The sequence below is a fragment of the Filicampus tigris genome, chromosome 8 (genome assembly GCF_054856515.1).
Source record: "Filicampus tigris isolate MCC_2025a chromosome 8, RoL_Ftig_1.0, whole genome shotgun sequence".
Classification (NCBI taxonomy): domain Eukaryota; kingdom Metazoa; phylum Chordata; class Actinopteri; order Syngnathiformes; family Syngnathidae; genus Filicampus; species Filicampus tigris.
The window spans coordinates 20,605,980-20,619,354 of NC_141224.1; the positions used below are offsets into that span (position 1 = coordinate 20,605,980).

The 13,375-nt window shown below is 40.6% G+C and overlaps 1 protein-coding gene across 23 annotated transcripts in view; it reads right to left on the reverse strand.

The window, feature by feature from the left end:
• The window catches only part of rims2a (regulating synaptic membrane exocytosis 2a), a 146,446-nt gene that overhangs the window by 101,830 nt on the left and 31,241 nt on the right, over nucleotides 1–13,375 (reverse strand). For 22 of the 23 annotated variants that reach the window (XM_086039304.1, XM_086039293.1, XM_086039291.1 and 19 more), the window contains one exon: nucleotides 444–733. In XM_086039304.1, coding sequence (XP_085895430.1) covers nucleotides 444–733 — 290 coding nt within the window. Of the gene's footprint in view, nucleotides 1–443; nucleotides 734–8,085; nucleotides 8,618–13,375 lie in introns of those variants that run through there. The other variant, XM_086039299.1, reaches the window with a different exon arrangement.

The window sequence follows — 13,375 nt, forward strand, 5'->3', positions numbered from 1 at the left end:
GACAAGACAACATACACTGTCCATCTGCCAGCAGTCCATCAAAGCTGATTTCCTACATATTATTTTCTCATATGTGTGAGTGGGTTGGGCGGCTGGGTGTCGAAGAATTGCTGAGAGGTACAGTATCTGTGTCTGTGTCACCTTTATAGGCCTCATGAGCTCCATGTACAAGCTGTTTTATACGTAGCATCTTGACTGGCTTGCAAGGAGGCACAGCTTGAGTCACTGCTCTGCGCCAACCTATACAACTGTCACACACATTAGTGCTAGTATTAAAAGTCTTCTGTTCTTTTAGCCAGACACCTCCATGGTGCACCTGAGTTGTATAGTATATCTTAATGATTTTGAACGCATCTAATAAAAAACAACCGTTGAACTGGTCTAAAGAACATACGATCCCACAGGCATATTGTATTTATGTGTCATTGCATTCTAAAACTAACCTGTCTATGGATGCATCACCATGTCCAGAGTACCTCAGCGAGCCATTGTCGAGGGACGCCTGTCTGGGCAGCAGCCCGCCGTGACGTCTGCTTCTGTCTGACGTTGGTGTCAAGTCCCCTGAGGCTCCCTGGTAAGGGTATAGCGACGGGTCCTGCAGTTTGGCTTTCTTCCCTTGCGGCCCGCCTTCAAATACAGCCCGCACCTGACCAGGCGCCGAGCCATGAAACCATGCCCCCGATTTGGTGAGGATTTCTTGTTGTTTTCGGCACAAGTTGCATACCCACATCACCTATAGGAAGGAAGAGGATACATGTTAGCAGTGTGGCAAGTAATGGACTGCGGCTATCAAAACTCTACAGATCCATGTTCAAATGTCAGGTTTATGTCATGTAAAAATAATGAGATCAATATAAATATTTTCTCAACTTTTTCCTGTAAAAAAAAATCTTGACTAAAAATAACCAACTGAGATAATGCGGTTGCACAAGTTGAACACCCCCTTATTACAGGGGATGTGGTTATGTTCAGAATTTACCAGTCACATTTAAATTCATGTTAAATGGGAGGCATCAAACACCTGCTATCATTTCTAGTACCTCTGATTAACCCCAAATAAAGTTATGATGTTGAATAGGCTTTTCCGGGCATTTTATTTTAAGTTCTAGCTGAAATCTGAAGGTAACGGGTATTTGGAACTGTTCGTAATTCCCTCCAATTTGACCAATCCCCTAGTTGCATCTGAAGAAAACAGCCCCAAAGCATGATTCTGCTACCACCATCCTTCACTGTAGGTATGGTGTTCTTTTGGTGATGTTAGCTTGCACCAAATATAACTTTGTAATTTAGGCCGATAAGATCATCAGATCATAACACATTTTCCTTAATGCTTTTGGGAGATTGCAAGCATGTTTTTGCTAAATGTAGCAGAGCTTGGATATTTTTCTTTGTAAGAATAAGGCTTCCATATTGCGACCATACCCAGCCAGACATATGAAGAAGACAGGAGATTGTCTTGTCAACAGCCAGTACTTGCCAGAAATTCCTGCAGCTCCTTCAATGTTGCTGTCAGATTCTTGGCAGACCAGTTTTGTTCTCGTCTTTTCAACACTTAAGAGGGAACATCCAGTTCTTGAAAATGTCACTGTTGTGCCATGTTTTCTCAACTTGATGACATCATTGTATTCCATGGCATGTCTAATGCCTTGGAATTTCTTGTGTACCCTCCTCCTAACTGATACTTTTAAACAATGAGATCCTTCTGATGCTGTGGAAGCACTCTGTGGACTGGACCGTGGCTTGTGCTGTATTCTGTGACTACGACAATGTCAGGGAAAGGCTCCTTGAACAGCTAAACTTTATTTGGGGTTAATCAGAGTCAGTTTAAAATGGTAACAGTTGTGTGCTTACTCCCACTTAACACAAGGTTGAATGTTGCAGAATATTCTGGACACAGCCACGTGTACAGATATAAGAGGGTGTGCACACTTGTGCACACAACCACATTATCTCAGTTATTTGTTTCTACTTGCTCTTTTTAAAAGTATTTTTCAGTTGAGCTGTACAGATGATACAAAAAATGGCCCTTTTGCATCTCAAAAACATGGAATTTGAACAAGGGTATATAGACTTTCTCTATCCATTGTATGTTATATTGTCGCTGATGAGCTGTAATGGAATGATCTGTGAACATATGCTATGTAAACTGGTCACAAAACAAAGGCATACCACTGTTGATGGGTGAAAATCTTTTAAAATCCAAAATATTGTCGACTGAGTCACAACATGTGATTACTTTTTAAATCGAAACAAAAGGTTTTCACCCCACAAAAACAAGATTCAAGAATTTGTGTCGATTAAGGCAAAGATGATTTATTTCACACATGCAGCAGCCTTTCGCACAATTAAAAAGGTTCCATTTTATTATTGTTTTGACATTTTTGAGTCTGTGAGTCTTCCGTACATCTCCAAACATGCATGTGGGTTGGCTAGTTAAGATCGTCCCCAGCCCATTTACTAAGTTGTATCACGTTACCATTAAACTCAGTTTTCCGATTCACATACCGCATCGGCAAAGCGCCAGATGAACACTGATTGCAGATATTACTTAACGAAGGCAGTAAGGCACAGTATAAAGGGTGGCACGTAATGCAATTGCAGTTAATGTACTTTACTATGATGAATGGAAAATAATAGAAACGTGTTCCTTTTGTTAAGTGCTCCAAAGACTAGAGATGGAAGTTTTTACTGCTCTGTCATGCCGTGCCTTTATCTTCTCTACTTTGCAGCTGCAGCAGCCAGCTCACTACATTAGCCTCACAAATCCAAGAACAGACAGCAGCCCTGATCACTACGCTCACGCACACACGGACGCACACAAGTCCCAGTACCTTCTGGTGTAGTTAATGTGACTGTACGTCAGCAAAGTCTGGTATAGCTAACCATATCCAGCCCACATTAACCTATTCTGAAGTGTGTCTGTAAAGGCGAGGAGAAAGACAAATGATTGACAGGCCACAGACTAACAAACAGCTATGGCTCCACCCCTCACCCACACACGCACACACACACGCGCGCACACACCCACACACACAAACACGGGCAACCAAACCGCTGCCTTAAAAGTCTTGGTGCTGAGTCAGTGCATTACTGTTATTAGCGCAAGCAGGACTTGAATGCTGCCTCTCCCGCTATGAGAGCTGCCCAAGTTTTGAGGCTGAATTGGCATTAGTGATACAGATAGCATCTGGATGTGATGTGCGGTGGTCTTCCCAAAGGATTTCCTGTAATGTCCAAATCCTGTGTGCAAGTACATCAACAATACAGGCCAGATATGTTGATTCATTCACAAGTTATGTTTTTGACTGGTTGAAAAGAAGCTGTACAATGAGTGATTTCCTCGCACCGTTTGTGTTTTGAGTTCGACTGCGTGTAGTGAAGGATCTAATTCACACTAAGAAACCCGCACTTGTGCACGTGTACTTGGACTTAGATCTCAAGGACTTTGGACCAAAACATGTAACAATTATGCACATTCGACACTTAAATGAAAGCTAAGCTTTGATGAATCAAAGTTATACACAAATAAAGGAAGAAAACAGCAGCCTGACCTCAACCTGAGACAAACTACAATATACGAATGGATATGGCTATTTATTTACTTAATGCAGCTAAGTATCAACAATGATGAACTATTACAGTTCTATTTTCAATTCAGACACTTGTGCACTTGCAGGCATCATGTACCAGCAGTCTATGTTATATTGACACATGAGGCATTTATGACCAGCTATCAATGTTACACATAGGATGTAACTGTACTGATACACAATGGAAGCTGAGAGGCAGCAAATTGTGCTTTATGCGTCCCGGTGGAGTGTAGTCAGTAAGGCCATGACTGCATCTTTAACCGAGGTCATGGTGAAAGCTCTTCAGTCAAACATTAGTCATCGGCTAACACCCACCAGCCAATGGGGCCACTTTTCCTCGCTGATGAACTACATTCTACTTTTTGTAAAGCATGTAGAAACTGAAGAGTATCAGTGAGAACATTAACTCAAATGAGGCAGTGTGTCTAAGAACAATTATTTTAATCTGTTGAGCCGCAGTGATTGAAGAGCTAAAATTGTGGTTCACAATTCAGCAAATTCAGTAGCACTGAGACATCACTCGCACTTGGAAGAAATCTCAATAGACCAGCCATATTGTAATTACATCATATAATAGGATAGAAAGGCAAGGTAACAAACCGATGTGTACAATCATGTACAACGGAAGTCAACCCAAACATATTTTTTTCCAGAATTTGTTCTATGCAGGTCCACTCGTCTAAACACGGCATTCTGATTAATATTGTGTTTGTGGACTATGAGAAATCCAACCGTTTTAGCTAGCTCAGAGGGCGGCCATTTTGTCCCTTCTGTCGGCTGAAGATGACATTGAAGTTGCTCAAGGCTCAGATAACGACCAATCATGGCTCACCTGTTTTCTGAAGCTGACATAAGTCTCTTTAACTCATTCTATCCGAATGACATATTTATATGTCACAGAGAGTCTGAAAAAGTATGGTACTGCATAAGCAGTGATGTCGGTTACATGCTATATAGTAACTCTAATGTGACCCCGTTTTGGTGTAGAAACATCAAAACTTTTTTATTTATTTTCTTTTTGTGGCCAAATGTGCTTGAAATGTACACCTTGCTGCACTTATGCTGTGAACATTAACATCCGGTTCACTGATAATACATTTTAAATTAATTAATAAATTAAGACTTCAATAGTATATATATATATATATATACATATACACAAAGTAGAATTACATTATTATTATTATTATTTTTTACAAAAAAGTATTTAAGTCAAGAAAGACTATTTTTCATAAAACCTTCATTATCAAGCATTACTGTTAAACATGATAAATATTAGCATAACCGGTTGTCACTTTTATATTGAGGCTTACTGAAAAGTAACTTGTAAACTTAATAACTTTTAAGATCAAGGCAATTAATTAAAGTAATTAAGTTGTCTTTAAATCAAGTAATCAGTAAAGTATCTAAGTTACTTTTTCAAGAGAACGGACAAAACTGCAAACGTGATTTTTACTGTGTTGTCTTTTGTTCTGTTTTCACCTTTGAACTCATTACCATCCGAGGATTCAGAACACATTTTTGAATCTTGTTTTTTTTTTGTTTTTTTTTAATTAAAAATATTGCTTCTCTTGCACTGACATTTTATTATTGTAACAATAAATACAAGTAAACACAGGCCTGTGTGAAACCCACATGTCTAAGCTCTGTAATTCTTTTGGAATTATGTTTCTACTATCTGCTACAGGGGCTGAGATAATTATTTTGTAGGTCTTGAATTTCTGGGAAAACTCCAGGTTTTAGAGGGTGATTCTATAGTTACCCTTAGGTTTTGAGGAATGTTGAGCCAGCTGATTTAGGCCTTGATGGATTAAGATAATTCTGTTGGATTCAACAACAATTCAAAAGCAATGTAGGATTTTCATTGGTGAGTTTTAATCACAGATTTATTTATTATTACTTTTGTCAGATTCAAGTACTGTATTTCTGTGACTAGATCAGGGGATGTCGCTAATATTTTTCAACTGTAGGTTTGTAAAGACCTTTGAGACTTTTCTGTGATTAAGGACAATGCAAATAAACTTGACACTGTGCTTTTCATTTCACACAGGGCTAGCAACAATTTAGTCCATGTATGTACAGTGTATGTAAATTTCTATTTACTTCCTAGATAGTATATTCAATATTTTTTTTTGAACTTTTTGTTAAACATGTTTAATTAAAGGTAAAATATAGCACGTTTACACATTTTGTTCATATTAATTGTGGTGGTGCACGGAAGCAAACATATGGTAATGGCATCACTGCCTCGACACTAATGGACCTGACTGTATATAGACACGTATGGGCGCGTACACGCGCACTCAAACACACACACACACTCCCCTTCATATCAACGCTTCATGGCTGAGTGCAGGAAGGGGGTTGGGGGCTGCAGCCCTCAGGCAGGGCCATTTCTCCTTGTGTTTGCACATTTCATAGTCATTGAACCTGCAGCTAAAAATAGAAAGCTAAAAACCCTAGCACTACCACATAACTAACCACGACAATATAGACTGTATAGCCTCCAAAAGAGCTGTAGAAGATTTACAGCACAGAACAACGACACACATCCGGCAAAGGAATATTTTGTCCTTACACATTCTGCGCTGTTGTTCAGGCTATGTTAGGTAAAGCATTTATTTAACAGCTGCATAAATAGCTAATGTTGTTCTGAATGACATTTTTTTTTTTTAAACAATAACGTTTCAAACTGATATGAGTCACATAAAAAATAAATTTCAACCTATAGCAAAGCTCTTCTTTTGATGCCTTTAAAATTTACATTTCTCATATGAAGGCAAACAACATTTTCAGCAGGCCAAGCAGGGAAGAGCAGTGAGCAGCTCCACGTGGCCAATAAACTGCACTACAACACTACTTCACATGAACTGAGAGTGAATCAGCAGTATTGCTGAAGGGATTCACAATGTGCTCACATTGAGAGCCGGTCTCTGTGTCCAATCAAATCAATAACATTCATTTATCTCTATAAGGGTTTATAGTATTCATTGGCTTTTTGAATTGTTTTCTTTTGGCAAGACTTTATAAATGCTGAATGATTTCCTGAAAGATAACACGGGAAAATATGATTTTATAAATATATATATATATATAAAAAAATTATAAATAGACATTGCAGACAGACTTACTGACATTCTGACATGTTGCTTGACAACTCCCGGCATCACATTACATTGCTTAATGATTCTCCGTACTTGTGTGTTTATGTCTTAAATGCATATTTTGTTATAATGACTTGTTCGCTGTAATACTGGAGTGGCTAAAATTACAGAGACAAACTCCTCGCGTGTTTTCAACGTACTTGGCCAATAAAGTTGATTCTAATATTGTCAGTGACTTGTGTATACTGTAATCAATGAATGTGCCAATGACCTTGGTGAAAGTCTGTCTTATGACATTTGTTAAATTACAACAATCACGCAACATTTCCTCAGTAGGCCAATGTAGTCATTATCATCAGTGCTGTATTAATCTAATTAAAAAGTGAGGAAGGGCTAGTATTTTACAGTATAGGTACCACATACTGTAGTGACAGACAAATTTGACGAGAGACATCTTTGTAAAAGTCCAAAAATAATTGAGGAACAAAGAAGTGAAGTAAAGAGCGGAGATGGCATACGCTGCAATATTGATGGGGCATTAAATGAGGTGTCATAGGTATCATATTGCCTTGCCGTATCTCTCCTTTACCTGCGCTGAGGAGAGCTGAACTACTCATTAAAAGACTCATTGTTCAGGGAGTGGAGCCCTTCTCAGAACATCCCGGGCTGGACCGCGCCCCGATTGAGCTGCAATCATCAATAAGGATAGGAGCTAATACACTCCAGAGAAAATTATTGCCACAGCTGGGGGAACTGCAGTCATTTTATGGTGCTTGTTCAGCCAATGAATAATGAATTTAAAGGACTAACATTGTCTACAGACTCCCCGGGCGTTTTTGTTCCAGGGCATACCTCTCTAAATATAAATGCTACGCTGTTTTAAGCATATTTTGTTATTGTTTGTGTTTTTTCTGCCAATGAAATTAGGCTTTTGCGGCATTTTTAAAAACAAAATCTACATGACACTGTAGTGTGACTGATGCACTGCATGTGCAGCTGATGAAAATAAGGCAAGCTGCTACAATCACATGATCCAACGGTGGCTGCACGTGGTGAATTACATTTTAATGAGCTTCTAATTTTAGTCTGTGCGCCAGCAATAATAATAGACTTCATGAATATTTATGTCCCCTGTTTGAAGCTCAGAGACACGGACTTAGGTGGGAATACATTTACAACATTATTGTACATGTGAATATGTGGTTAAACCCACACACCCCCTCAGTGTCTGTTTTTCATTTTTATATGCACAGGTTCACAAGTTTCAAAGGTTATAATAAGACATTAACACATGAACTAGCTGCTCCCAATGGCCGAATGCAACTATGCACGTATGCAGTAAACTGAATTCAGAGCATAAAATATTAGAATCGTCACACTCGGCAGCTTACCCATTGCGCTGCTGAGAGAAACACGGAGGGTTCAATTCAATCACTCCGTAAGGCGGGCTGTGTGCAGCTCTCCTGACAAACAAACCAGCTACTCCGACCTTCAGAACCACGGACAGCTCCAAGTCCAGACGCCAGCTGCTGAGAGCAACGTGAAGGTTACACCGGAGACTCGACCGGCCACATCCGCTCCGATCAAACCAACAACACCGCAGTCTCTGCCCTAGTTTCTATCGCCAGTGTAATGTCACAATCCAAATACTGAAGGTGCGTGACGGAAAAGAAAGATTTCCAGTTCCAGGCGAGCCAAACGGACTGTCAGGATCCACGCTAGGAGACAAGCATGTGAATCAAGCAACAACCCGCCAAATGAGGTTATGCGTCCCACCACAGCAGCATTAGTTCATCCATGACACGGTCAGCCTGCCGTTTCCATCAGCGAGCTTCTTTTATGTGCGGCAACCCCCTCGATCAAGCAACGTGCTAGCGCTGAATGCTGACTGAAAATGTTTCTGCTCCCGTTTAGCGCACTTTGTCATCCGTTGTGTGCTGTGACCACTCTTGTTGGCACCGCAATCACAGTGCATTTTGTCCTCAAATAACTGCAAGGGGATGAAGTCACAGGGACAAAAATATGACGTGAACTTACTGGAATGATGCTGCGTTCACGTGCAGTAAGAATAATAACGTTCAATTCCATTTTCTTCCCTGAATCAAACCAAATAAAGCAGTGATGTCAAGGCACCCCCATATATTCCTGTGCTTTTTGTAACAATGCATTTGCTCCCAGGCGACCTATAAAGCTACGTCATTGTCATGAACACAAGTTGGTGAAAATAGCTAGTCCTGATATTGCGCAGGCATACTGTAGGTGTCTTTGTGGTCAACACCTTCCTATATGCCAAATAGTAATATAATATAACACATATCAAATGTCCAAATTTCAAGCTAGAGGAAAAGAAAGACAAAGAGGCAGAATCTAAAGTAGGGGTCACCAAGTCCGGTCCTCAAGGGCACCTACCCTGCATGTTTTCCATCTCTCCCCGCTGCAACACACCTGATTGAAATGATCAGCTCATCAGCAAGCTTTTCAGAAGCCTGATAACGATACAGATCATTTGAAACAGGTGTGTTGCAGCGGGGAGAGATGGAAAACATGCAGGCTAGGTGCCCTTGAGGACCGGACTTGGTGACCCCTGATCTAAAGACACCGATGAATGTGAACACTGAACAACATTTTGTCTTGAGATGCGCATTGTTTTAAATCACGTGCGGCCTTGTTTTTACAAACGCCGCATGCAACTCAGATCAATGTTAGCACCACTGCCAGTGCTAACACAACATGACCCTGCCTGGTCCATCCAAATTTAGAGACCATTACTGTAAACTAGGCAATCTCGTTGCCATGACGGGGACTACAATTGGTACATTATTAGTTTTCTTTACTGTGTACTGTATGTTCTCAAAACAACAAACACATTTCATTTAAAATATGTTGGCTGATTTTGAATATTCTGAACAAAATGCTACAACACGAAACAAATCCCTTCGGACATATGAAATGATATGCTGATGATGATATAATATGACAATTACCCGGTATATATAATGTGTTCCAATGGGTCAAAATGACTTATCTAAAATCCAACACCAAGTTAACAAAATGCTCTTTTCACATATAATCCTACAACAATGGGTGGCAAGAAGCACATGTAGTGATTTCAAGAGTTGCTTTAATCACAAATGACTTCCTCCCTAGAGACTGTAGATTCCTCAGGCTCTTTTGAAGCCACATTAGAGGAAGCATGAGAGGACTGGTGGTGAACTCCACCAGGACATGCAGGCATTCTGAGGACTTCCGAACATTAGCACACAATAGCAAAGCTTTTTAAAATACAAACGTCACACATTTCTTAAAAGGAAATGGGTATTTCAAGTTTGATTCTTCAGTTTGATCAAATGTTGTAAGTCAAGTAACAAATGGTTGTAAGTGACAAATGGTAAGTGTTCACTGAAAGAGCCTTCAGATTTTAGACCCACAATATCAAATTGCACAGTGCAATAGCTGTGCTTGCAACAGATTCCAGACTTACACTAGTAAATTATATTCTATGTTGTTTCACAGAACAAGATCTCTCTCACCACAGTTGTCACCATCTGTGAGTGTGAGAAAGAGTAGATGAGTAAGGGGGGGGAGAGGGCAGATTTCAGCACTGCTCCCTCTTTCACTGACACACAAGACAAATTAAACGGCCGGTCCAAAATATGGTGGGCCAGAGCACCTTCGGCTCATCCCAAATAAGTAGCACCAAAGGCAGCTAAGTGAAAGATGCTTCCAACCTGCACTACAGTAAGTAACAATGTTGAGGTGGTAAATAAAACCAAGTTCGGCCATAGCAACAGTTTGATGGCCCATTTATATGCCATTTTACAAAAACAGTCAGTGCGCAAGTGTGTATCTTTAAGTGGCATTTTCTGCCATTATTTGAAGTCGTCATCTTGTATTCCATAGCAATGATGCGTCACCTATGTACAGCCACTTTATCCTCTATGTGTTACTGCAGTGTTCATGCGAAACTAACAGTTGTTTGATGATTTCAATGACTATAATAGCAGTGCTAATTTCTTATAGCCCATCCATGAAGTTTCCCATTGTATGTTAGCATTTAGCTTGACGCAGGAACACTTAGCCTCTGAATTTGGACAAGTTTGTGTGTGTGTGCGTACGTGTGTATAGGGGTTGTGTGCGCACGTGCGTGTGTGCATGTGTGTGTTCATATGTGATGGTGTGTGTGCGTCATATAAATATGCTTGAATGCTGGCAACATTTCAAGTCTTGTACTGTTTATGCATTTCCCAGGCGTTGTAGCTCCTTGTCTCTGTACACATCAATCCATTCATGAGATTCTACTTTGTACAACATCACATTAATATTTAACACCAGCATCCACCGTGCGTATTGATGGTTGACCTTGAGGGTAAAAAGGCCCTAACACTACTTAGCGAGTTGTGTCATTGCCTCTATTCACTGAGTGGCACTTCCCTCGGACCATTTGACAAGCCTCCAATTAACCATGACCAGCCTGCGGATCTCCCAACTACTACCTAAAAGGAAAACAAAACACTTTTGCATGTTTTGCTTCCTAATGTTGCTGCAGATTTTTTTCCTATAGACCAATACATGTTAAGTACTCTTTGCAGGCTGAAGGCAAATACAACCAAAATCAGGTTAGAACTGCAATTATTATTAAAAATCTATGTTTCTCGGATCATTCCACACCTCGATCTGTTAATCCATACATAACTACAAAATAATCACACATCATCATATATTTTCATTCTATGTTCTAAGCTATTCACGCTTAAGACATCATGTTAGCATTCAATCTTCACATCTATGGCTTAACTTAATAACTACATGAGGGTCACTGGAGGTTGGACTTCAGTTTTATTCCAACCATAGCTGTCCTGTATGTCTCAATAATGATACTTTTCACATTTGCTTTGTTGAGACAATTCCAATAAAATGATTTAATCACCACTGATTGTTGTGAGTGGGCAGTGGTATTAATTCCAGCATTAGGTGATACGCTCACAGAGACTACTGTTTGGTATTATTGTTAGTTTTAGATTTTTTGGCTGCTGTATGTGCACGTGTACATCACAGGAATAACAACGCTTCAGACACACTCTCAGCAAATGCAGAAAAGGATGTTGCTAACCACTTTGTCCTCCTGTTGCAATTCCATGAAAGCAGGAATAGAGCAGAAAGATAGAAAGGATGAAAATAAAAGAGAGGAAGAAAGAGGGAACGAGTGGGGAGCAAGAAAGACTGTGAGTGCCAATAAGAGGTCCTGGCAGTACAGTCACAAACTCTGACAGAAATTAGATAGGGTCAGTTTGCACAGAAACATTTAAGCTCATAATCAAAATTTAAACCCATCAAATACTAAATCTTGGCCTTAATCTGGGGATGTTCGGGTACATAAAGTAGGTAGGCACTAAGAGGCACTGATGTAGTTCCCTGGTGGGGGAGGAAGGAGGAATAGTTCCCTCCAGTGGTGAAATATAGTAGAACAACTGTAAATTCAGAATGAATACTGAAAGAAAAGCTGAAAATTAACACATAGGGCTCTATATTCGTACACGGTGCAGTTATGCCGAGCGTAAAAAAAAAAGATGTATCCTGATTTTCTTGCGGATACGAACCTCATTGCGCTTGTTTGGGAATTTGTTTCATCTCTCTATGCCATGTTGGGTGTTCCGGTGGAAGAAGGGCCACTAACATGCACCTGGTGCACATGACAATTTGGTGGCTGAAAGTAAACTCAACTTTGTGCTTGCTGGAACCAGTTCTAAGTTAACGCGATTTTGGTGAATTTGATCGAGGTGCGGAAGGAAAGATTCAAAGCTCTGTGGACATGTGAGGGGGATGTCATCGTATTTGATTCATAAATATGACAATGGCATGCTTTGAGTCCTCTAATCTTTGCAGAAATATATTCATTGAACACATTATTATTACCTTCTTTATTACATCCATCCATCCATTATCTGTACCGCTTCTCCTCACAAGGGTCGCGGGGCGTGCTGGAGCCTATCCCAGCTGTCTTTGGGCAGTAGGCGGGGGACACCCTGAACTGGTTGCCAGCCAATCGCAGGGCACACAGAGACAAACATCCGCACTCACAATCACACCTAGGGGCAATTTATAGTATCCAATCAACTTACCATGCATGTTTTTGGAATGTGGGAGGAAACCGGAGTGCCCGGAGAAAACCCACGCAGGCACGGGGAGAACATGCAAACTCCACACAGGGAGGCCGGAGCCGGGATCGAACCCACGACCTCTGAACTGTGAGGCGGACGTGCTAACCAGTCGACCACCGTGCCGCCTTCTTTATTACAGTATATATTTATACACATATTTTCAGCGCCTGGACCTGCAGCAGGACTCAAGCAAATAAGTGTCATCTTCCGCTATGTCAAGGACTATCAACGCACCTTTCATGCACAGAATTTCATTGTAATTAGAGGAGCTGCTTCAATTGGCGGCCAAACAAGTCGGCCGTGTTCACGCCCACATCGGCACAAAATGCTCTTATTAAAATTTGCCACGCTACACCGGCTTGAACGTGTCTGCAAAAAATACCAAAACTTAGTCAAACCCGCCCCTGTGCAGATTTACACCGCAACTCACGCCAGACTTGCACTCGAAAATAGAGCCCATTGAGTTAACAGTGAACACAATCACAACATAAATGTTGCAGACAGTCTCTTGTAGAGGGCAAAA